The 26863-nt window shown below is 40.2% G+C and overlaps 1 protein-coding gene across 11 annotated transcripts in view; it reads right to left on the bottom strand.

The window, feature by feature from the left end:
- Nucleotides 1-26863, bottom strand: part of TENM4 (teneurin transmembrane protein 4) — a 4497462-nt gene that overhangs the window by 702901 nt on the left and 3767698 nt on the right. For all 11 annotated transcript variants that reach the window (XM_044071318.1, XM_044071319.1, XM_044071323.1 and 8 more), the window contains 2 exons: nt 2484-2630; nt 1122-1338 (listed from right to left, as the gene is read on the bottom strand). In XM_044071318.1, coding sequence (XP_043927253.1) covers nt 1122-1338; nt 2484-2630 — 364 coding nt within the window. The remainder of the gene's footprint in view (nt 1-1121; nt 1339-2483; nt 2631-26863) is intronic.

Consider the following 26863-nt stretch of genomic DNA (forward strand, 5'->3'; position numbering starts at 1 on the left):
CATTTAGGGACAACTACCTCTGGGAATGTTTGGGGTTATCAAAAAGTACTAGAGAATCATCAGATAACCTATGTAGAAGATTCTATAGGAATGAGAAGTGTACTAATTGGTTCTCTGACAGAGTAGCTGATGCTTGGAACAGATTACCAAATTACATTAAAGCAAGTACTAGTTTAGATATTTTTAAGAAAAGCCTGGACATTTATTATGGGAACAAGTGTTTTGGCATATTGGCAAGCTAGAAGGGCGTGAATGCCTGTGCTTGAAACATTTGTATGCATGTATGTATGTATGTATGTAAGATCATTAGTCCTATCATTTCGTCGGACACCTGGATTCCAAATAAGTTCTTAAATCTATCAACTTTTTTGTATAGCTGCTTTCTGCATCTCTAATCTTTTATAACAAAAAAATAATTTCTTATATCAGCAACAAGTCACCAACATTCCTTTAAATGTAATTTGTACTATGTAAGCATAGCAACAGAAAATGGCATTTTTCAATTACATGACAGAACTAGAGCAGAAGGTTTTGCAGAACATTTTAAGTATTCTGGTGCACAGATCTCTTTAAAAAGTAGCAGTACTATACTGAAACAAATATTACACCTTACCACTCTTGAAAATAAAACATTTAACTAAAATTCATAGATGACTGCTGGAAAGCCCATAGGCAGTGTCTTCAATACAAATACAGCTGTATAAGATGGTAGATTAATGCCGTGAAAGACTTTCAAAATAAGAAAATCACTTCTTAATTTAGCTGATTAAATGAAGGAGCTAAAGTCTGCAGGTGGTTACAATCATTTGATAGTATAGAAAAACTGCTGTGCGTGTCCTTTAATCCTTTAACTTCCTAGTCAGCAGGCTGTCTGCCTTAGGGAAGGCCTTAAGCCCCTTCATGGGAAAGTTGTACAAACACATCAGACTCTCAGATAACCATTAGACATACAGACACAAATACGCTCATGCACAGGGATAAGAAACCTACTCTGTTTCTCATTATTATCCTATTTAGTATCAGCCATGCGGCTGGCATGTGCACAATTCACTTTTCTTTTTTTCTAGCAGACATCCTAACACTTGATAAGAGATTTCACATGCTCTTCTAAAAGGACTCACCCTCCATCAAAAGGATTATCTCCTGGGATGAAGTGAGTACTGTCTTTGCCAATCAGGAACTTGATTCGATCATAGAAGGTCTGCAGCTTCTGCTCAGATGTTGGTAACTGTGTCTCCTGAATGATGTCGAGTGGATCAGGAGATCCCACGCATAGTGTTTTGATATGACATGCTGGTTGTAAACAGCAATCTGGGTCCATACAATCCACTAAACCATCTGAAAAAATCAAAACAAAGGAGGTTAGTTGTTCAATCTCAACAAATATTCACTTTTCAAACAAAACAAGTTTTTTAAGAAACTGAAACTCTATGCCTGGAAAAGAATGCCACATGGGTGCCCTATTTTCCATTAGACAGAGGCATACCGCAGGTGGTCCAAGCTGAGCAAGGTTGTCAGTAAACCAAAACTGGAGCCTTATGATTCTTGCTCTGAGCTAACAGAGCATGCTCTGTATGCACTGCAGCCACTGCTGGACAGTGGACAGCAGCATAAGAGCAGCTATTTGGAGGAAATGCCTTGCAGGGTAGCAGCTGCACAATGGGTATGCATAACATTCTGCATTTTTGCTACAACATATGTTGACATCCAGGTGAACCCCAGAAAAAAGAAAGAAAACCTTGCCTAATAACAAGGATGTGAGAGTGGTAGAAAAAAACAGCAAAGCAGCTGAGAATAACCTTGACATCCACTCTATAACAGCCTTGTGGATTTCTCATCAATTTGCTGCCACCCTCAGGGTACCTGGAAATGTACGACTAGGGTCTGTGATAAGCTTCATCACACATTTTTCATACTTAGGGTATCAGGACTAGAAGGTTTACTCACACAAAGAGGTAATCAGCAAACCCACTACAGCTGAGACCTGAAGGACCTAGAAGTAGCCATAAAACACTTATGAATACACACACAACATTTTTCACATTTTATGTGAATAATAGCAGACTGCTGGGTGCAGAAGGGTTGAGAATATTTAATGCTATGAAATGCAAAATATGATTTTATTTTAAACAAGTACTACTAAGGCAAAAAAAAAAAAATCTGTGATGAGACAAATTTGAGTATTCTGGCACATTCAACATCATGCCACATGTTTTAACATTCTTTTCCAAAACTTAATTCTTACACATCAAACAAATTTAAGCAGATTCCAATTCTGATCACATTCTTTCATATGGAGAGAAAAGTCAGAAGGATTTAAGTCTTTCCAGTGAACGGGGACAATAAGATATCTTCCATTTCCCAGGCCACCTGCAGGAGCATGGTTTAAAGCAAGCTGTTAACCTTAATGATATGCTCACAAAGTCTTTTACAATAGTCCATGCTTAAAAAGGCAAACATGATCAGCTTTTAGGATTCCTAACCTCCATCATTGTCTTTTCCATCCAAGCAAGCAGTTTCCATGGAGGTATCACAGCCAGCTCCTCTCCAGCCCAGCTGACAGATGCAATGCCATCCATTCTGATCCAGAGTACATCTGCCATTTCCATTACATAAGCCTGGACAACCCTCTGCAAGGAAAGGTGATCAAATGAATGCTTTACTTATACCACATAACATCATGTGAAACAAATGATACAGTGAAGTTATAGTCCAGCAAAAAAGAAAGAAAGAACAACTCACATGAAAGACCCTCCCTCACACCTTATAATATGATGCATTTTTCTTGACAATTTTTAACAGGAATTAAAAAGTACAGTTGTGTACACTTACCATAAATGTAGATGTTCGAGTGTATTCACTGCTGCAGTCATTACATTTGGGTTATCTGCTTGCAGGTAGCCCTCAGTCGGCATGATTAACAAAGTCTTGGGTCCTGTGTCAGTTGCTGTCCCTTCTTCCATGATGTCAGGTCATCAGGGGTATAAAACATGCAGCCGATGCCATTACATCAGTTTTTCTTGCCCCAGATGTAAGGTGCCCCCCCAATGGGATGCAATTAAATATAAAAATACAAGGATATACCTCCAACAAAAAAGCAAATACACCAAAAAGGCTTTAAAGCATAGTAAAGGAAAGTACAGGTATAGCCAAAGGAAGTTAGGGGGCTGGAGGGAGGGTAACCAGGACTACAACAGTGAATACATTCAAACATCTACATTTATAGTAAATGTACACAGCTGTACTATGTTCTTCATGTTTCACTGTTGCACTCATTACATTTGGGTAGATTCCCAAAGCTATGGTTGGGAGGAGGAATTTAGATAGCATTAGGGCCAGCTATAAGGCCTTGCAAGACTGCAGTGGCAAAGCCAGCTCTGGATTTAGAGCAAATTGGCAAATGATAATGCTTGGTGAAAGTATGTACAGAACTCCAGGTAGCAGCTTCTAGGATGTCCCTGGTAGGGACGTCTCTGAGAAAGGCTGTAGAGGTAGATGCAGCCCTGGTGGAGTGAGATCTAATCCCCTGGGGACAGGTTTTCCATGGTGCTTTTAGCAGAAATGAATGCAATGGCTTATCCATTTAGAAATGGTTTGCTTTGAAATAGCCTTCCCCTATGCCCTTGCAGCAAATGCCACCAGCAGTTGTTCAGATTTCCTTTGAGGTTTAGTCCTGTCCAAGTAGAATCTAAGTTGTCTGTGCACATCTAAGGAATGCAGTATCTGTTCCCCTTTATTCTGTGGATTGGTAAAGAAGTTTGGCAAATGAATGGACTGATTAAGAGCCACACTGGATACCACCTTGGGCATGAAGGATGGATTGGTTCTGAGGGACACCATGTCCACATGAAAGATGATGAAAGGCTCCACTGCCATAAGGGCCTGTAATTCAGATACCCTTCCAGCTGAAGTGATTGCTAAAAGGAAAGCTGTTTTCCAAGAAATAGATTTTAAGTCTGCAGTAGCAGCTGGCTCGAAAGGAGGTAGTGAGTTTCTCCAAGACAAAGTTAAGGTCCCAGGCTGAGGTTGGAGCTTTCCTGGGTGGTCTCAAATTTTTGGCCCCTCTGAGGAACTGCTTGAGCAGTGGATGGGAGAAGAGGGGAGGTTCTGTGTTATAATGAGCTGAAATGGCTGAGGTGTGGATTTTAATGGAGAAAAAAGACAGGCCTTTCTGAAGCATCTCAGTTAAGTATTGTAAAATCTGAGGTAAATTGGGTGCTGCTGTGCTCATCCCTTGAGATTGGTTCCAGGCACAGAATCTTTTCCATTTTTCAGCATAATATGTTTTAGTACTAGGCCTCCTTGCCTCTAAAATGATATCCATCACAGGTTTGCTGATGAATGGTAAAGGAGAGATTAAGTAATTAGCCAGGCTGCAAGATTCAGTGTTATAAGCTGAGGGTGCAGAATCTGGTTCTCCTGCTGAGACAGCAGGGAAGGAGTCTGAGGCAGGTGCCATGTAGATAACCATGACACACTGTGCAGGAGGGGGTACCAGTGTTGGTGCAGCCAGTCTGGAGCAATCAAAATCATCCTTGGTTTGTCCTGTTTGAATTTTAGTAGCACTTTGGAGAGCAGAGGCGGGGGGGTGAAGGTATAGACTGATAGATTTTTCCAGCTGAAGGACAGAGCATCCACTTTCCAGGCTTGTTTGTGGGGAGCCCTTGTGCAAAATTTGTCCAATTGGTAGTTCTGGGTAGAGGCAAACAGGTCTATATTTGGGCTCCCCCATTTGCTTGTCAACATGTTGAAAATCCATGGTTCCAGTTTCCACTCGTGTGGGTCCATGAGGTTTCTGCTTAGTCCATCTGCCAGTTTATTTAATTTTCCTGGCAGGAATTGAGCTTGTAGGTGCACTTGGCAGCTCAAGGCTGTGTTCCACAATGCCATGGCTAGTCTGCAGACCCTGCTTGTTTATGTACCACATAACAGTGGTGTTGTCTGTCTTTACCATTAGTTGTCCTGGAAGAATGTGTTCCTTGAAGGCTGTCAGAGCATTATGTACAGTTAACATTTCTTTTTGATTGATATGCAGGTGCATTTGACTATGACTTGGGTTCCATTTGCCCTGAATGCACTTCCCTGCCAGGTGAGCCCCTCATGCATAGTCTGATGCATCTGTTGTTAGGGTTTGGGTGGCAGCAGGTGGTGTGAAAGGTAGTCCCTTATTTTGGTGGCAGGCCTCTGTCCACCAAAGGAACTCTAGGCATACGCCAGGTATGATATGAATCACTGTTTCGAAGTCTTGAGAATGTTACACAATAGGCTTTTAAGATACCACTGTAGTTTCCTCATATGCAGTCTTGCATATGGAAATAGAAGAATGCAGGAGGCCATGAACCCCAAGGCAGGATTTTTGTGGCCACTTGTCTGACGTAGGTTATCAAATGAATTTGTTTCTCTGGCGTGCGGTAAGCCATCTGGGAAGTTGTATTCAAGCTTGCTCCCAGGAATATAATTTGTTGACAGGGTACCAGGTGTGATTTATTTTCATTTATGGTGTAGCTCAGACAAGTTAGAAGCCTTTTTACAAAGGCCAGATGATTCAAAAGTATGTCCTAGCTTTCTGCCTGAATTAGACAATCGTCCAGGTATGGGTATATTTGAATATTTTGTTTTATATCTTTAATGTTTTTTTTACAAGGCGTTTTCACCACGGAAACCGTAGTGTAAAGTAAAAAACAAAAAAAACATTTAAACGCAAATTCAATTTATAAAAAAAGACAAAAGAAAAATGAAATCATCAAATTTCCTCAAAATTTTAAGCATTTTATCAAAAACTTTTAAAAATTTATGTATTAAAAAAATTTTATTTAAAGCGTATCAAGTGTCAGTATTACTTAACAGTGCCTGTGTAAATGGTAAATATAAAAAAAATTGCAAAATGGCAAGTTATGAAAATTAACAAAATGTTAAAATCATATAAATAATTTGCTCTATAATAGTATGCAACACATCTTCACACAACTCAACCAAACACAAATGACAGATAGAAGAGAAGAATGTGTATGTGTTACATGTATTACATTAATTATAACGCATACATAATAAGCACAAGTTCCTAATAAAATAAACTAACAAATGACCTAACCTAACCCTAAAAATGGCTAATATTTTTTTTTTATGTGTTCCTTTATTTTTTAAAACTACATCATATGTCATATACATCGGTTTGGTTTGGTTTATCTCTTTTTGGTTTATATTTGAATATTTCCTTGCCTGCAAAATGCAATAACTGGAGCAAGGCATTTTGTGAATACACTGGGCGCAGTAGATAAGACAAAGGGCAGTGCAGAGAATGGGGAAATGCTTTGAAACTTAGGTATCTTCTGCAAGATTCCCTGACTGGGATGTGCAGGTATGCTTCTTTTAAATCTAGTGTTGCCAACCAGGCATCTTTTCCTAGCACAGGAAGTAATTGGTTAAGAGTCAGCATCTTGGATTTTGGAATCTCCAAAAAGATGTTTAAAGTAGACAGGTCCAGGACAGGCCACCCTTTTCTGGGTACCAGGAAAAGTCTCGAGTAGAAACCTTGTCCCTTTTCCTCTTCTGGTACTAGTTGAATAGTCCCCATACTTAAGAGAGAAAGTCCTTGTTTTTGGGCCTCTGCCCACTGATTTGGGGGTAGGTCTGGCCACCCACTTGGTGTTGGCAACGTGTGGAAGTGAAATCTGTATCACTGGGACACTATATTTAAAACCCATTTTTCCTGGGTAATGAGTTCCCAATTCCTTGCATGAAGAGCAATCTTTTCCCCCCAAAGGGGCAGTCAGCTAATAAGTGCTTGGAATTTCTTATTATTACCAGAAGTTTATTTTAGAATTTACCCCACTGTTACCTTATTATTAGGCTTTGCCCCCTGTGCCCCCTGCTGCTTGTTTGCTTGGCTTGAGAACTTTTTGGACCTGGAAGACCAAGAAGAGGAAAAGGACTGAAAGGGGGCTGTCTAAACCTAGGAGGCTGAACTTTTAAAAAGTTTTAAAAAATTTTTTTTTTTTATCTTTTTAGTTTTTTGATTTTCCTTTTTCTTCCATCTTTTTACAAACTCCAGGTGGTCTTCCACACAAACTTGAACATTTTACAATTACATCTTCAACTTAGCTTTACAATATGCAGGCCAAGATTACTCCTGAGTACAGACAGCCTAACAGCAGGCCACTAGCAGAGGCCAGCAGCAAATCAATCTATCAAACCAAAATGTTTTCATTGCATTGTACAGCAGAATGCATTATATCCTGTAATTTATATTTCCTCAATTCTTTATTTTCCACATCATTTTCAATCATTCATTGTTTATAATATGTTGCTGATAATATGTTGATGATACTTTATAATATGAAAGTGCAGTTTAAAGGTTGCAGCAGAAATGTAAACCTAAATCTATCTTCCCTCCCCTCCTCTATCAGAAAGGGGAGGATTTTTAGGGGTAGAATTTTAGCATTTAATTTAATGCCCTTTTGCCCCCTCTGAAAGTCTCTCTGGATGTTGATAGGATTTTTTGAAAACTCAGACTTGGACCCCTGACTGTGTAGGTATCCAGGTTAGTTTCTGGGAGAGGCAGGAATCAGGGGCCAAACTAGACTCCAAAAAAAAATCATCAACAATGTCTAGTACAGGAGGATGCTAAAAAAGCCTATGCTGAGGTAGGGAAGGAAATCCCTAAGCCTCTTTTCTGAATCAGAAAAATCCTGGCTTTCCCAGTGGAAATGCTCCTTTAGAGTATGTAAGGTTTCCCCAAAATAAAAATCCTCAGGAGTGGAAGTAGAGGGAATGGAGTCCTCTGCATCAGAATCTTCATAAGTAGATAAGGGCAAATCCAGATCATCAGAAGAATCAGAAAAATCAGAATCCTGATCAGAAGATTCATAATCAGCTTCAGTCCTAGGCCTCTTAGAAGGGGGGGGGGTTGGCTACCCCTGATTAGAGTTATTACATCTTCAGCCATTCTTATCATTTGTTTTTTAGGCCTAGAGGCCTGAGCATGTGGTACGGGCGTCGTTTTTTTAGACATGGATTGAGATTTAGGCCTAAGTAAAGAAGGAGGCATTGGTTTAATATGCATGTCCATAAGCCTAAATACACGCTCAGAAGCCAGTGCCTGCACAGCCGCTCTGGACCCATCCAAGGTAGAGACATCCGTGGGTTCCATAGCTGAAGCATTTTGCAGCATACCGGTCTCCAAATGTGTTTCAGTAGAGGCCTGCAAATCAGAAGTAGCGGGTATCAGGGGCTGCTAAAGTGCCTCACTGAGTACCAGCAAACTGGTGACTGGTTCAGGAGAAGCGTCGTCGGCAGTTTTGGACCTCGGCAGCCTGTCTCTGTCTTTATCTTTGCATTTTTTTGGAATCCCGGTAGTCGGATGGTTAACCAATGACATTTTTGGATAATTAAACCGAGAACTGAAATATTTAGAGGCAAAAATATACCGACGATGGACAGTGCGCTGATTAAATAAAGCACAAAACCGACAGGAAGGTACGTCGTGGTCAGGGCCTAGGCAAGGAATGCAGTACGAATTAAAATCTTTATGAGGTATTTGCTTTCCACAAGTAATGCAATTATTAACTTTTACTGACATCGGTAAGGAGCAAGAAAAAGTTTCCCCAACGGGGTACTTAGCTTTAGTTGAAGACTTTGGTTCTGAAACTCAGAAATGAAAATTTCAGGAGTTGGCCGACCAGCACTTGTGAACTGCTTCTGCTTTGAACACCGCACAGCAAGAAAGACAGATGTAATGGCATCGGCTGCATGTTTTATACCCCTGACGACCTGACGGCATGGAAGAAGGGACAGCAACCGATGCAGGACCCAAGACTTTGTTAATCAGGCCGACTGAGGGGTACCTGCAAGCAGATAACCCAAATTACTGAAACAGTGAAACATGAAGATCATCAAAGAATAGAGTGGTCTCATCTCCACCAATAATTAAAAAAGAAAGAATTCCTCAAAAGTAAGTGGACAGAAAAACATAAGAAGCAAATATTGCCTTTGTGACATTTTTGAGACCCCCCCTCCTCTTGTTTCTGCATGGGCTCACAGCTCCAGAATCTACAGCTTATTAAAAAAATAGACAGCTATTAATGAAAGATTTAAACTCACAGTATACAAGTTATGCACATGCCATACAACTCAGAGGAGGGTGTATATCATTTCATCAAGTGGCCACATCACCGAATGGCACTGCATCGAAAATGCAGTCCATCAAACTCCCCACACCATAGCTAACTATATATACTAACTCTGAGATCACATTACAGTGAGGAAAAGGGCAAATTTCCTGATTCTACCTTAATACGATATCAGTCAGAAGAGTTTGATGGACTGCCTTTTTGATGCAGTGCCATTTGGCGATATGGCCATTCGCTGAAATGATATAAACCCCTCGGGGGAAATGCATCTATTCAGTCACTAGTAATTATCTAGAAGCAGTATATGCATATAATATTTCTGCCTACCCCAATGTTAACATGTCTGTCTATCCATCCATCCCTCCATCCATCCATCCCTTTGAGCTGCCTGGTAGGTTTGAGTTTGTCTTCGCTGCTCATCCACTTCTTTATCTGTTTACATGTCTGTTAATTTCTCCCTCTATGCATCGCTATGTGTATTCAATGAGAAGTTTTATTATGGTAATAAGCCATGAGTATGCACGACTCAGCAGTGTTTTCCACCTACAAGTCTCTTGCAAAGTGCCTTAAACACTGCTCCACCATCTAAGTGTGCCAGTACCTCTACTAAGAATGTACACTACTGGATAGTGGGCCTTTCCTACTTACCAAAAGCAGGGGGTACAGAATTAATATTTCCAAATCAGTATCCCAACTACTTACTGGTCAAGAAGTCTGTATGCACTGTGTACTAGGGGGTACTTTATTTGGTTTATCAACCTAGTTTTCACCACAGAGGCTTATCAGCACCTTACCCCTTTAAAATGTTTTCATCTACAGCAGGGTAGGTATTAACACTGGGCAGCATGGTGCTGCTGTAGTTCAAGAAGCCACCTGATATTGCTTGGTGCTCCTGTTTGGCAATCAGCTGAGATGTCAACAATGATCAGCTGAGATGCCAACAACTTATTCATTACTTGCCTATAACAAAAGTATTACTTAAGAAAAAAAAGTATTGCGTAAGAATAAACTTGTACATATATCAGACTGTATCTGCTTCTTTGTATTATATTAGACACACTACTTTTGTAATCCCATTCTACTCGTATTTGTATTAATACTGTTTTCCCGTGTTGTCATTGCAGTTTTATATACCATACTTGTTACTGACAATTTAAGTAATCATTGTAATTTTGTGTGGCCTTTTCTCCCCAGACCTCCGTTGAAGAGGAGTTTCATGCCCAGTTGGTCTTTTCCAATAAACAAATGCAATCAATTTATCAATAAATAAATAAATAAATGTCTTCTGTGTAGATTCAGAACATATTCCCTATACATGTAGGTTTTTGAAGGAACGCTGGTTTCTTCCTACAAACCAAAGATATATATTGGCATTCTTTAAATTGCTCATGGCAGTGCATGTCATGTGAAAGTCATTGAGCCTCTGTATCACGCAATGGGCTGGTTTTCCATCCAGGTTTAATTCCTTTGCCTTACACGCTGTGAGTGAAGAGATAGGCTCTGCCCCTCCCATACCCTAAATGGCCTCAATCAGGTAAACAGAAAATAAATTAAACATTAATGCTGAAAACATTGTCATTACTCTGAAGTCTACCAATGACTACAGGGTGGTGGGGAACTACAATGGCTAATGCTGTATCTCCCTATTTCTGCAAATGCACTCTTGACACATTAGCAGCATTTATTAGCAGAACATATGTTAAATCTTAATTTGCAGATCCCACTCCTCTATAGAATCATGTATGTAACTACAGAACTGCAAGGAACTTTGAACCCTGCCCTGCATTTATACTGACAGAATGAGGGCAATGAAAACATCATAATGTCTGCATTATCATTGGATTGCATGTAGAATACATTAAGATCCCTATCAAAATGTTTTTGCCAACTGGCACAGAGGAAAATATATCCAGTGGTGATAAGCTACATTTGGTAATGAGCTAGAATAATCATGCCAGCTATAACATGGAGGACCAAGCTCCTGACAGATCCCCATCAGGTTTAGCTATGCAACATTCGTCTCCTTGGGATCAGATGCTGAACATATAGGCTTTGAATGACATCAGAGGCCCATCTAACACCTTAAAGCATTCAGTCTGCAAGAAGTTGGGAACATTTATTCCTATGTCTCAACTGTGTACAATTGGGAGGACTTACAGGTCGGGGGAAACATGATGGCACAGTTCTTAAAGAGATATGCAGCAACTCAACAACCCCTGGCCAACCAGAACACCCGATTACATTTAGGATAAGGAAGCTTAGGGCTTTTGACTTCAGATTTCTTTATTCTTTATATTATAAAGGTGTGGTGGGGGGACACAGTGTGAGCTCTCATAAAAGAATCAAAAAGAGAAACAGTATGCTAGTTACAAAATCAAAAACAAAATTGTGAAAAAGAAAGAAAGAAAAATTCCTACAAAAACCTGGAGCAGCACTTTGGCACAATGAATAGCATAATTACCTCACAATAACAGGTTCTTTGGTTCAGTCCTTGGCTGGGGTGCCTTCTTTATGGAGTTTGCATGACCTCCTTGTGTTCTCAGGGGCTTCCTCTGGGTATGCAGATTTCCTCCCATATCCCAAAAACACTGTAGGTGGATTGGCACATTAAATTGCCCACAGCTGTGTTTGTGATACGAAAGAAACACATGCCAATCTTCTTCCATTCCCTACTTGTCCAGTAAATTCTGCAGAAGGTGACTCCTGTTCATAGGGTTGCTATAGTAGTATCTGAATATGAATCAACAGCAACGGATGACCAAAACTTGATTCTCCACCAAAAACACCATATCAAAAAGAATAAAAGAGGGCAAAAAGCTACTCAATTAACAAAATACAGCAGTTACCTGAGTATTCCAAAGGGACGGGTACTAGGATTCCCCATAACTAAAAAACAACTGCTCTTACAAATATCTCACTAATACATAAAAAAAAATGTCAATGAACAACTGCTATACCACCTGGTATACAGTGTCATCCACAGAGGCAATCAACATGGATTCTCACGTCTACGGAGTAAGCACTAATCTGCTCTATGTCACATACTACACACAAAGTGAACTTGAATAGACTAAAACCATACTGAAACTATCTTTAGACTTTTTTAAACCCTTTAACACTGCAAGCCATGCATAATTTCAAGGAATGTGAAGTAAATGAAAACAAACTATAATTTTTCTTCACACCTATCTACAAAGCAGGAAGTACTCAGTAAGATGGGAAAAAGTAAAATACCAAACAACATCTAAACTGGGTCCCACAATGAGCATTATGGGTGTTTCTTCATTGGAGGATTTACATTAACATAGTATGGCTGTGCAGTAAGGGAGCTCTTGTGATACTGTCTGAGAGCAACAGATCTGTCCTACTATTTGTCACAAGAATGGTACACTGCACTGGGATGCCCCTCCACATTTGCTGCCTTACAACCAGCCTAGGTAATTACAGACCAGACAGCACTACAAACATATTCTGCAAACCCATGAAAAGATTAGAACTGACTTAAGCTGCAATAACAAGACTGTTATTAGACTTAGCCTCCAACAGTTTGGCTTTGTAAAAAGTAAACCCTGACTATTAAACCTGGTAGACTTCTTCAAAAGGATTATGAAAGCTGCAAATAGTGGTAAAGCAATGCATGATCTAGTAAATGCCTTCAACAGCATTCACCATGTTGGCATCATGCAAAAGCTAAATGCTTTAAAAATTTCCCGTAAGCAGTAAGATGGATAGCAAACTGGCTGAAAGACAGGATGCACACAGAGTGAGTTGAAGAAGATATGAATGTGAGCAGTGGTGTCCTGCAGGGTTTGGTGCTAGGACCTCTTTTTTGTTATTTACTTCTCAGCTCTCCAAATAGACAACCAAGATCTCTGGATAACAGAGTCTGCTAAGAAATGCAAACTAGAACTTGCTGTTAAGTCACCCCATGTCACCCAAAAACCCTCCAGAATGAACTATCCCTAGTAAACTCTTGGTGTACTAAAAATGGGTTCAAACCAAAAGTTAGAAAGTGTAGCATCATCAGTTTTGGTAGATAACCCCTCCCACCATCATACTATATAGGCAACATAACACTACAAAATGAAAATGTAGTCATGGACTCGGGTACCTGGGCTGACAGCTCACCCTCTTTTGACCATCATATGACAATGGCTGTCAGGAAATCCTGTTATTTAGCTCACTTAATTGCTTAATGATATTCATTTGGCAATTAGCCAGCTCAGCTAATTATCAAAGGAATATTATTAAGATCTAAAGAGGTAATCACTCTTTTATACTCAGCTTTGAGTGTGCCAGTTATCGAGTATAACTCCTCTTTTGGATGTTTCTCACTAAACATATCAACAATTTAGAAAGTCGTCAGAGGTTCCTAGCCAAAAAGATTACAGGTCTAAAGTACCAAGAGGAGCTTTATTCAGCGTGTTATAGTCTTTTGAGGGGAGATCTCCTTTTTGCTTACCAATCATGCCATTAGAGCTCAGCTGTCCTGGACCTCCCATATCTCTGCAAGTCCAATATCTGCACGAATACAACAAACAGGGACCTAAGTATTCATCAACAGATAAATCAAACAAGGTGGAGACAGTTTTATAACCCAGTACTTCATGAACCTCTGGACTAAACTTTCCCAGTTCATGTTAAGCAGTGTAACTCACTGTCTTCCTTTAAACATAACCAAGATTAACTGGATAGACACCTGCAAATTTACTCTGTGATTAACTAGTACGGCCCTCCTGGAGAAAGCAGCTGCAGACTGAAGCAGGGTACTGGCAGGGTATGAATGGTTGTAGGACTCAGTGTCCTTGGACTAGCTATAAATCCATGAATTGGTTTGCAGATGCTCAAGCGACTGTGCGCAACAACCACTGCTCCACTGAATCATGGATTTTTGGCTGTTCCTTCAACACAACTCCCTACAACACAATTACACTCTTAGGTATCCAGATCTTTCCAATTAACTACATCAACTTAACCAATAATTTACTTATTTATTTAACATTTGTTGACTGGAAAAGTCAAACTAGAACAGAGCCTATTTTCATCTGAGGCCCAGGGAGAAATGCTCCAGATGCATGTCTTTGGAAAGTGGGAGGAAACTGGAGTATCCAGAGGAAACCCACGTGAATGCAGGGAGGACATGCAGACTCTTCACAGAAGGTATCCTAGCTGAGAATCGAACCAAGGACTTCTTGCTGTGAGGCAACAATGTTAACCACTGCACCACTGCACCACCCTCTCTAATATTTCAATCTCAGATGTGATACCCACAAATCTTGTTCCCACTGTTCCTTACCATTGTGCTATTATTGATCAGCAACTTACAATAGATACTCAGTGCAGGGTAGTCTGTTCCAAGACCACCAACTACTAGGTCTTTTCTACAATCTCCATAACTGCCTCGGCCCAGAGTCCATGGAAATGAAAGATACATTACTTAAACTGTACTGTGGTGCCCTTATACGTAATCTAGTTTAATATACATTTGGCAACTCACTGCAACCTGTTAGGTTGAACTATATCACACAAATGGTCTGCTGCTTTACTGTCTCAGCCATCAAAAGCTAGGCTACCTGAACATTAATTTCAAGCTGTTTGTTATTCAGCTTATTTTCACTCACAAACATCTGTACTAAAATTTAACTTATACCATGGCCAGCACTCTAAACTGATACAGCCCTCCATCAGACCTGGGGTCACTCACCAGACTTCTGCTCACAGCACACCTGAATTCATGATACATTTGGAGATGCCTATTTCTTCAAATGTGGCTCAAACTCTGAAATAATTTCTGTCCAATTTATTCTGAACAGGCCTTTTCCATTTTTAAAGCTACAATACATCATCACTGAAAACAGGTAAGGAATAATGCCAGTGCAACATTACCTAAACCAGATAATTCACCTTCTGCTACATAGTACACCTAATCAAAGAAAAAACAATTATACATATCTGATATATCAAATGCCACTGTTTTACTACTTATCTGAGTAAAGCCTTTTCAAGTAACTAACCTAGAGTTAGTATAAAATATTTAAAGACAATGAACACTCACCTTTCAAGAGACGCCTACTGAATGTTCATCTTATATCAAGAATAGTGCTACTGACTCTGTACAGTCTATTTCTACTTGGCCTGTTTCAGCTACTAAGTGGACTATGGCAGGCAGCAGTAATTAAGCTTGCCCATAAGTGCAAGGATAAACTTCAATAATTCAGTTTACTGGAGACAAGATATGGTTCAGGAAACATGGTAATTTATCTTAATTTTTCTTATTTTATTTCCTTAGTAAACAACGTTAAGCAAATGTACTTAGCTATGATATGTGCTGATTTCTAGAAAGCAGTTGCCTCAACATGATGTTTGCAATTCTAAGGTACTAGCATGCATTTTTTGTGAACTTTGTCTCCATGGTCTCTGCAGAAAATGAATCAAGCTTAGGTGGGTATGCCTGGTCAATAAGCATGAATGAATAAATAAAATTCAGGCCAGAATACCAATACAACAAATCAGTGATCAAAAGTTTTGATTAGAGTGCAATAAAAGCAATAAACTTGGACTGAAAAACTGAAAACGGTTATGGGTCAGACATTTTGACTAAAAAACTTCCAAAAAGAAATTTAGGAGGTTGCAGAAAATGGATACTAACACCGCAACAGCATACAATTTTCCAAAAGATTTCTGACATGTGATTTTGAATTCACTTTAAAATGCATACCAAAAACTGTACTGCTTATCCCAAAGAGTCCCCAGGAGACCATGTCAAGAAATACTAAATGAAAATTGTGTAAGTTCATGACATTTAGAGATGTGAAACATAAATTCCAATAAACTGAAAAACAGGACAACATTCCTCATTTCACTGCTGGGAAGGCTCCCGCCTTTTTTACTTCTTTGAAGATATAATTTCCTGCAGTGAAAAAGCAGGGTTATAGTTAAAGATGAGTTCTTATTCCATCAGGATGTACTTTCACATGATCATTTACAACCTAGGTGAGTGTTTGTCAGGAGGAGTGCAAAAAAGGATTATCAACTCAGAATTTTTCAGACCTTTTTATCAAATGAGCTGCTTTTCTGTCATAGAAGGTTCTTGAAGGTAAATATGAAATCATCAATCAGAACTGGGATAACATAAATCTAAATCTAGAGTCTGTTTCAGAGTCCAGTTCATTACTCAAGATGATGAGAAAGACTGATTTGAAAATCTAAGGTCACTCACATATAAAAAGAGAGACCGAGCAAGAGGAATCCCTGTGACCAACATATTTTGATGGATGTGAAAAGTAGTAATAAATTATACGAGACAGCAAAATGAAACTTGAACATATGTAAAGAAAGCTATTTAATGAAGTAGTCTTAGCAACTGAAAATGCCTTAAGTATTTGTAGAAGCAGCAAAGAAAAATGGGTAGCATTTGTTACTCTTATGTTGTTGTGTCTTTCGGCTTTTCTCGGTTAGGGGTTGCCACAGCGGAACTCCGGTCCGCTAATGATTGGCAGTAGATTTTTACATGCCGAGTTGCCAGCTCTGATGCACAACCTTCAACGAAGGTACGCCCATTCACACATGTTTCCACACAGAAAATGCTCTAGCTGGGAATCGAACAGGACAACGTCTTACTGTGAGGCGACAACGCTACTGCAGCACCACCATTTGTTACTCTTATACTGTGTTACAACTGAGCAAGCAGAAAAAGTCCTACACAACAAAATGCAGTTTGTACAAAAAGAATATTATAAAGAACTGAAAGGAAGCCTAGTCCTGATTGTTCACATTTTTTGTCTTAAATGGGAAAGTACATAGTGTCTATAAGTAAATACTGCCTTACCTACTGTGCTCAAGATGTAAGGCTGCTACAACTTATCCGTTTCAAGGTACAAATACAAAAAGACGACAAACCATTGACTTTTGAAATAGACACAGAAATTAGTCTAACCTTGATATGGAAATAAAACTGTACAAAAGTCAGTAAAACTTTTATAACCTTATTCTCTTGTACTGAAACATATAAAAATAGTTACTGGTATGAAGGTTATTTATAAACAAAAAGTAACATTAAGGAACATTAATAATGAATTTTAAGATAAAGTGATAGTAGTATATTCCCTAATTTTAAGTACGTTTTAATTTGCATTTGTTAGGCATTTGCTTAGCGGGGAGGAGAGTTTTGGTAATTGGAAAGTCAACCACAAAGGGTAGGGTATTTAGAATCTAGGCAAGAGAGAAAGGAGACGTGAATGAACCTGGTCTCTGGGCTTACACTCAGTAAGTTATGCAAGGAGGTGACCAAACTGGTCCCCAATGGAGAAGGACGGATGCATGATGTACTGCAGAAGGGCACCAACAACATGCCAGAGGAGACAGCAAAGGGGGTAGCATGCAGGGTCAATGAGGTCAAAGACAGGTGTGGGGGGGGGGTGGAGGTGTTACCTGTACCAAGAGACAGCATGTTGAAGAAAAAGAGGATAAGGAATTGTAATACCTTGCTGTGACACTGAACAGCACAGAAAGGCTTTTAACTAGTAGAAGGAAAAATTAAACAAATTCTAACACAATGTAGGTCTTCACAGTCCCTAAATATTAATCTGTACCTTAACATCTATTGCAGTATGAAATATTTGAAGCTTCCATGGCTTAAGACACTTCTTCTGTTTAACTGTATGTAAATACAGTATCTTACATTAAAAATATGCATTCAACAATAAATGGTTAGAAAAAAGGACAGTCCATTTCTAAACAATAAAAATTACTCCTCCTGCTTTCTAGCACTGCCTGATTTTCCACTTTTTTTGTGCACATTTCCCGGCTCTCTGTATATCTCATCTTATTTCCTTTTTGTATTCATCACAGTATCTGTTAACATATGCATCGTTTGGTCGAGATAAATCTGTAAGCAATGTTAGGTATCATCATAACTGAGTCTAGGTAGAGCGATTTAACTACAGGTCAGAAAAAGTCTTGAAATATTATAAACTGTGAAGCTAGTTTTATTCCATTATGTAGGCTCATCCTCAAATGTCCAGAATTAAAAGCTTGTACATGTCATGTGTATGGCGGAAGTTAGTATGACGTGGCTCCGCTTAAGTCTGGTTACGTGAACCACATAATTACACAATATTTTTGGGTACAGTAAACTTCAGATATTCAGTATTGAGGCTTTTCCTTATATTAGCCCATAACATATTGTCTTCTTATTTTGCCCTTGCTTGAATCACCCACACTCGAGTTGCAATTGCTCGACAACAGTGGTAGTTAGGTGCATGTGTGTTGTTTTTCACTTCAGTCACACTGCTCAAAAGTTAATGAGTTGTGTGTAGTCAGATATAATGTCATTTGGCTTTGAAAAACTGAGAGATGTGGACTACTGCCTTTCAGTGATCTCTCTCTCTATCTCAGATGCTGTGATCTTAAATGAGAATAATAAAATAAGGGGGGTAGCACAGTCTCCTGCATGGGAGTGCAAGTGATGATTTTAACATAGCTCATATTTGCACATAATAACAAACTCAAATTCCTGTATTACATGTATTATGAGAATACATGCACTTGAGCTGCCATTTACAAGATCTTGTCACCGAGCTAAGGTAACATGAGCACAGGTGATGCAAGAGGTCACAGTGGATCTGAAAAGGTCAATAAAAGGATCTTGCTGGCAAGTCTGTAGACGGTTCCTACATGTTATACTGTGCAGAAATCAACTTTATCATCATTTCTACTGTTTTTAATAACTCTTGACAGAATGATTTACAACTTTGTGTTTTTTTTTTTAAAGTATCACATCAACAGTTTGATAAAACATCTACAGCATAAAATAACTCCCAGCAAGGCATTTTTAGTCAAGACAGTGGCACATTTATATTATTTTATCAGTTCAAAGGTAGAAAGAAATATGAAGTAAAATGCAAGTTTAATACATTATCTTTTAAGTGATCTCAACTCCTTCTGCACTTCCTAATTACTCTACTCTAAGGGGAAAAGACTTCAGAATAGTAAGCCAATAAAAAAGGAACAATGAAATTCACCTCCTACACACTAATGTCAGAGTATTGTTGGCATTTGATTAAACAGTCAACTTTATTTTAGGAAATGGGAAGCAAAAACATTGAAAATCATTTTTAGTTATGTTTTAAACAAATGTTTGGTTCCAGGGATGCTTTGAGAATCAGCCATCCTTCAAACATGCTCTTCTGTCACCCCTTAGCAAGTTCAGCTTAACCCCCACCCTCCCCAAGTCAAGCCAGCAAAGTAACCCAGAAGGCATAAGCACAGACCTCTAAATATCAAGCAATGTGGGAAACACAGACAAGCCCATTGTGATGTCATCCTCAGTACCTGTAGGGATTTATGTTTCACTAAACCTAATGCTGTCCTCTGATCAGTAATGGATCCCACCAATAATCTTACAGTGAACATTTTTTTCAGGCTACATGCATCATTTTACTATTTGCAACACCAACAGTGTGCTATAAAGCAGTACCATGGAATGATGAATTCAAGCCTTATTTAGAAAGAAATGAGTTTTGCTGTGCCAAAGTAGGCATGTTCCTAGGAACTCAACTAGAGGACATCTATAACCAAAGTACATAATGTTTGCTGTGAAAGTAATTTTGGCAGAGTTGCACAAGTTAGAGGAAGTAAACATAACAGGTGTCCTTTACGGTAAAACTTCAGGTCAGTTCTTGATCCTGCCACAGTGGGTACACTCTTTTAATGTTATCTGTCTGTGCTAAGTGTACAGTGTCATGTTATTTGCTCTGCAAACAGCTTTGCAATACTATGCATGCTATGTTGTGCTATCTTATGCCCTTGCCATGCACATATATTCTGTTATGCTGTGAGGACCACTGCATTACCGGCAATTTGTGCAACCTACTATGCGTGCTAGTCTACTCTGGACCTGCCCTACAAAAGGGTATTTGGCTCAGAGGGACCGCCTAGTTATTGAAAACAATAAGTAAATGGCAGCTTCATAGTTATTTCAAGCAGTAATTATGCACAAAACCAAATAATAAAATGTCTTTCTTACATGCTGGGAAGATCTCCTCCCCAGCATCTTGCATGAAAAGTAATCAGGAAAGCTGTAAACTTAAGCACTTTTGTGTCAGCCTCATTATAGCTTACAGCATTCTTACGCAGCAGGTGGGCACTAATGTGCAGAACTGTAAACATGATGTATTTGCTCTTATTTTCTTTTTAATATAAAGCGTGTTGCTTTTCATTTCAATGTTTCGTTCTTAGATTCAGGGAATACTTGCTAGTCTGGCTTAATGTCCAGGCATACACAACAGAAGTCCATTTATGTCTGCTGTTAAGCTTACTTTAACAGCATTTGTTACAAACACAATACCTGTCATGTCAATGTATTATGATGTCAACACACCATATGATGGACAGGGCACACTGGATATAATGACTTAGTGAGTTATCCTACTACTGCATCCAGCACAAAAAGACTAGTGACAGAAAAGTAAGAAAAGGCAAAAACTGATAAACCACAGCTTCAATAAATCCAGCAGCTGATGTCTCTTTGTACTATAGACTATATAGGTTCATAGGTAGGTACTAGACTATCTGCCCGACGGCATTTATAAGCCTAGCCAGAGTGTGTCAGCTTTTGCCGCCCCATTGATTAATTAACTGAGCCTCTGTCAAGAACAGCCAATGAAGTGATTCCAGGGGTGTATTTTCTGTTACCCATCCACTCATCAAGGTTTCTCTTGAAGAGTGTTAGTGAGGGGCTCTGCCTAATATTTTGTTCCAAAGCATGGGGAGTCTCTGTGACAGGAATCTATCCCTCCAGCATGTTTTATTTATTGTTGTGGTGAGGTTTAGCTCACTAGAGCGCATGGCTCGCAGTGACTTGGATTTCTTTAGGTGGAGCATGTCCATCAGTTTTGAATTGGACATGCCTTTGTAAGTCAGGCAGAGATCACCTCTGAATAACCGATATGCCACTGAGTATAGCCGGAGTTTTTCCAGTCGGGCTGCATAGGACATATGTCTGAGGCCAGTAATCCTCTTGGTGAGGTACTTTTGTGGTCTTTCCAGCTGTTGGAAGTGTCTTGTGAGGTACATCCCAAATGGGGCATTGCACTCTATGATGGGTCTGATGAGTGACGAGTAGACGGGAGCTATAACCTCTTTATTTCTAGATGCAAACCCTTTAGTAATTAAATTGGCCACATAGAAGGATTTTCTAACTACTTTGGCAATATGATTGTCAAAGGAGAGATTACTACCTACCTGGGTCGCCAGATCTCTTATTACTTCTTCTGTATTAAGGGGGCTGCCACCTATGTGGTAATTCATGGGTGTTTTGTTTTTCCCAAACGGGATTGGCATTTAGCTTGAGACCATGACTTTGACACCAGGTGTCTGTCTCAGTAAGGCCCTTTTGGAGAATGTCCGTGTCAGCCAGAATGTCAATTTTGGCTCCCAGTTTGCAGTCATTGGTGAACTTGGTTAGCCATAGTCCTCCTGTGTTTGCCTGTACTTCTGAGAAGTATATGCCGAACAGTAGGGGTCCCAGGACCAAGCCTTGTGGGACACCACTTGTGACTGGTTTAGAGTCGGACCTGGAGCCCGCTATTCTTACTGTGTGAGTTCTGTCTGTAAGCCAGTAGAGCAGGAGAGAGCTTTATCCTTTTTAAACATTTTCCAGTCAAGACAACTGGACAGCTAACTGATAAAGGTGAGAAATGGAGACACTTTTATGAGAAATTTTAAGTTAGCAATTGGAAAGGCAGAGTTCCTATAAACTATGGTGTAATTAGCATCTATGCAGCCTAATTTCATCTTGCCTACTGCTGAGGCAGAAGGTGGCAATAAATTTCCACATGTGAATTCTGGCAGTGTAGAAGGCAAAATTCCCTGAATATTGCTCGGGCAACCAGAGTTCAGTCAGTAGTTTTGATGTGTGATGTAGCTGACAAGCATGGATGGGCATGCATAATCATGGAGGGGGGGATTGAATGGAGCAGGAATTTACTGAAATAATCTTGTAGAATACAGTGAGAACACTAATGCACATCCTGGGAAGTACGCTTCAGTCCAACAAGCTACCAACTGGTGGTAGCCTTCACATTAATGCAAAAGAGCAAACAATCACAAGGGAAAGGCACTTAGGGAAACTTCAGTGAGGTGGTATCTCTTTCCCTCATACTGAGGGTGGGGCTAGGACTGTTACTAACATTTTTACAGCTGGGTTGCTGGTGAGGATGTAAAATCACCATCAAGGCTAGCTTTATGGCACTCCACACCCCCCATGGGGATTGCCCATATACATCTGGTGAGTAGCTCACCCAAGTATGTGGGAAAGAATCGTCTCAAGTCCAATAAAGGCAGACGTAATGGTCAGCAGGCATAGGGGCACAAATGACCTAAGGTAATAACAAAAGGTTTTCTATGTGATTTGGTTCACACACAACATAACCAAAGGCTTGAATACAGTTTATATCAGCTACACTGTAAATGGAGGGGGAAAAAATGTATGTACTCACCATAATGTTCCCATCTGTGTTGTCCATTTTCATCCTTCCTCAACTGATGGGTCTTGGATCAGACTTGGCTGCTTCTACCAGATCCTTGGATCCAAACTCTCAAGCTTCTCTCTTTGCCCGTAATGCCCCGCCAACCTAACATGCCTTGGGTTGAGTTTGTTTCCAACAGACATAAAGGGATAATACCTTAATAGAAATAATAAAGGAAATAATAAGAAACATTGCTGGAGTTCAAACATGGAACAACAGTTCCCAAGGAAAAACTCTTAGGCCTTTCCAGGAGTAAAGGGAACAGTGTAGGTGGGTGGAAAGTTGAGGAAGACTGAAAATGGACAATGCAGATGGAACATTATGATGCCCACATAACTTTTTTTTTTTTATCTGATGTTGTCATTTTCATTCATTACTCAACTGATGGGACAAAGTCCCCAGCCAGTTGAACCTTAGGTGGTCCTCATGGAAGGATATGGTGCAGTACTACAGAGCCAAAGGCAGCTCTGTTCCTGCAAACAAAATCCAATTTATAATGAGCAATAAAAGTATGACCATCAGTCCAAGTGGCAGCTGCAGAAACTTCATCCATGGAAGCCATTGACCAAAAATGCTGAGGAAACCGCCATGGCCCTTGTGGAATGAGCTCTATAGGCAAGGATAATTCCCTTTTACTATAAACAAGGTAGATAGAATTGGTTAATCATTTGAGTGTAACTTTAGAAACTGGCTTTTCCAATCTGTTAGGTGAGAATGAGACAACCGACTGGTCAGTTTTCCTGAAATCCTTGGTTGTATGGAGATAAAAGTGAAATTGTCTATGCACATCCAAAAGATGGAGCATGTACCCTTCCTTATTTGAAAAGTTGAAAAGTTTTGAAATATAACTGGGAGGTTAATGACCTGGTTAATGTTGGACTTAGAAGCTACCTTTGGAAAAAAGATGGGCTGGTCCAGAAGGATACCCTGTCTTTGTGGAAAACAAGGTAATGAGATTTGGAAGATAAAGCCTGGAGTTCAGATACTCATCTAGCTGATACAACAACAAAAATGTTTTTCCAAGACAAACATTTTGGATATGACCTAGCTGAAGGTTCAAAGTGAGTTTGGGACAGGGCCTGAAGCACAACAGTTAAATCCCAAGGAGGAGAAGGATCCTTTAATGAAGGTTTAAGTAAAACGGCTGCTTTGAGAAAGAATTTACATAATTTAGAGGAAGCAAAGGTAGAGTTATTTTTGCCTACATGGAAATTTGATCCGACCTCCGACTGGACTTTAATAGTTGAAAAGCTAGCCTCTTCATTAAAAATCGAAGCTGAAAAATCAAATATAGCCATTACAGGGGCAGAAAAAGGGGTCCAGAGCCCTGTTAAGGGCACAGAATGCAAATCTCTTCCATTTACTTTTGTAAATCTTTCTAGTAGAAACTGTTTGAGAAGATAACAAAATATGATGGACCAGAGAAGACAGCCTGGGTTGTCTAACAATCAATGGAAATGGGGAAAGCATGCAGTCAGAGTTTGAGACCTGTTTTGTCCAGATGAGTCATACCTGTCGGGTGAAACAGGAGGTCTGGAATGGGATCCAGTACCCAGGGCAGATGTAGAAGGTGAGGCCAGAGGAAAGAGAACCAAATCTGATGAGGCCAAAAGGGGGAAATGGGGATAACTGTGCTCTTCAACCGGAATGCTTTCTGTAGAATTTTGGGAATGAGAGATGATGGTGTTTAAGTATAAAGAAAACTGGATGGCCAACCGTGGACTAGAGTATCTTTCAGTGTTTCCCAGGTGGAAGGATCAGGGCAAAGAAGCAGCTCCACTCGTTGTTGCAGGGAGAAGTGAACAGTTCGCAGCATGGCTGACCCCATCGACTGAAAATTCTGCTACTCTTGACAGTCAGAGATCACTTCTGAGGCATCAGATTGGGCCTGCTTACTTCATCCACAATCACGTTGGCTTTCCCTGGGATATGCATTGCTATTAGAAAGCGACTGGAAGAGAATGTCCATTCCCGCACTCTCACTGATTCGACAAAGAGGATAAGACTTGGTTTCTCCATGTCTGTTGATGTACCAGACCACAGACATATTGTCCATCTGAATAAATTGTGTAAGTTGTAATTTGTTGCTAATGGCTAGATGGAGGCACAAAGTACAGTTGTGTACACTTACCATAAATGTAGATGTTCGAGTGTATTCACTGTTGCAGTCATTACATTTGGGTTATCTACTTGCAGGTAGCCCTCAGTCGGCCTGATTAACAAAGTCTTGAGTCCTGCATCGGTTGCTGTCCCTTCTTCCATGACATCAGGTCGTCAGGGGTATAAAACATGCAGCCGACGCCATTACATCAGTTTTTCTTGCCCCAGATGTCAGGTGCCCCCCTAATCAGAAGTAATTAAACATAAAAGCACAAAGATATACCTCCAACAAAAAAGCAAATACACCAAAAAGGCTTTTAAGCATAGTAAAGGAAAGTAGAGGTATAGCCAAAAGAAGTTAGGGGGCTGGATGGAGGGCAACCAGGACTGCAACAGTGAATACACTCGAACATCTACATTTATGGTATGTGTACACAACTGTACTATGTTCTTCGTGTTTCACTGTTGCAGTCATTACATTTGGGTAGATTCCCAAAGCTATGGTTGGGAGGAGGAATTTAGACAGCATTAAGGCCGCTATAAGACCCTGCAAGACTGCAGTGACAAAGCCAGCTCTGCATTTAGAGAAAATTGGCAAATGATAATGCTTGGTGAAAGTATGTACAGAACTCCAGGTAGCAGCTTCTAAGATGTCCCTGGTAGGGACGCCTCTGAGAAAGGCTATAGAGGTAGATGCAGCCCTGGTGGAGTGAGGTCTGATCCTTAGGGGATAGGTTTTCCATGGTGCTTATAGCAGAAATGAATGCAATGGCTTATCCATTTAGAAGCAGTTTGCTTTGAAATAGCCTTCCCCTTTGCCCCTGCTGCAAAAGGAACCAGCAGTTGTTCAGACTTCCTTTGAGGTTTAGTCCTGTCCAAGTAGAATCTAAGTTGTCTGTGCACATGTAAGGAATGCAGCATTTGTTCCCCTTTATTCTGTGGACTGGGAAAGAAGGTTGGCAAATGAATGGACTGATTAAGAGCCACACTGGATACCACCTTGGGCATGAAGGATGGATTGGTTCTGAGGGACACCCTGTCTGCATGAAAGATGATGAAAGGCCCCACTGCCATAAGGGCCTGTAATTCAGATACCTTTCTAGCTGAAGTGATTGCTAAAAGGAAAGCTGTTTTCCAAGAAAGAAATTTTAAGTCTGCAGTAGCAGCTGGCTCGAAAGGAGGTAGAGTGAGTTTCTCCAAGACAAAGTTAAGGTCTCAGGCTGGGGTTGGAGCTCTCCTGGTGGTCTCAAATTGTTGGCCCCTTTGAGGAACTGCTTGAGCAGTGGATGAGAGAAGAGGGGAAGTTGTGAGTTATAATGAGCTGAAATGGCTGCGGCGTGGATTTTAATGGAGGAAAAAGACAGGCCCTTGTGAAGCATCTCAGTTAAGTATTGTAAAATCTGAGGTAAATTGGGTGCTGCTGTGCTCATCCCTTGAGATTGGTTCCAGGCACAGAATCTTTTCCATTTTTCAGAATAAGATTTTCTAGTACTAGACCTACTTGCCTCTAAAATATTATCCATCATAGGTTTGCTGAGGGATGGTAAAGGAGAGATTAAGTAATTAACTAGGCTGCAAGGTTCCGTGTTGGAAGCTGAGGGTGCAGAATCTGGTTCTCCTGCTGAGACAGCAGGGAAGGAGTCTGAGGCAGGTGCCATGGAGATAACCATGACACACTGCGCAGAAGGGGGTACCAGTGTTGGTGTGGCCAGTCTGGAGCAATCAAAATCATCCTTGGTTTGTCCTGTTTGATCTTTAGTAGTACTTTGGAGAGCAGAGGTAGAGGGGGAAGGCATAGACTGATAGGTTTTTCCAGCTGAAGAACAGAGCATCCACTTTCCAGGCTTGTTTGTGGGGAGTCCTTGTGCAAAATTTGTCCAATTGGTAGTTCTGGGGAGAAGCAAACAGGTCTATATCTGGGCTCCCCCATTTGCTTGTCAACATGTTGAAAATCCTTGTTTCCAGTTTCCACTCGTGTGGGTTCATGAGGTTTCTGCTTAGTCCGTCTGCCAGTGTATTTAATTTTCCTGGCAGGAATTGAGCTTGTAGGTGCACTTGGTAGCTCAAGGCTGTGTTCCACAATACCATGGCTAGTCTGCAGGGGGA

Source organism: Protopterus annectens, chromosome 5.part0 (assembly GCF_019279795.1).
Source record: "Protopterus annectens isolate FY-2018-M chromosome 5.part0, PAN1.0, whole genome shotgun sequence".
Classification (NCBI taxonomy): Eukaryota; Metazoa; Chordata; order Ceratodontiformes; family Protopteridae; genus Protopterus; species Protopterus annectens.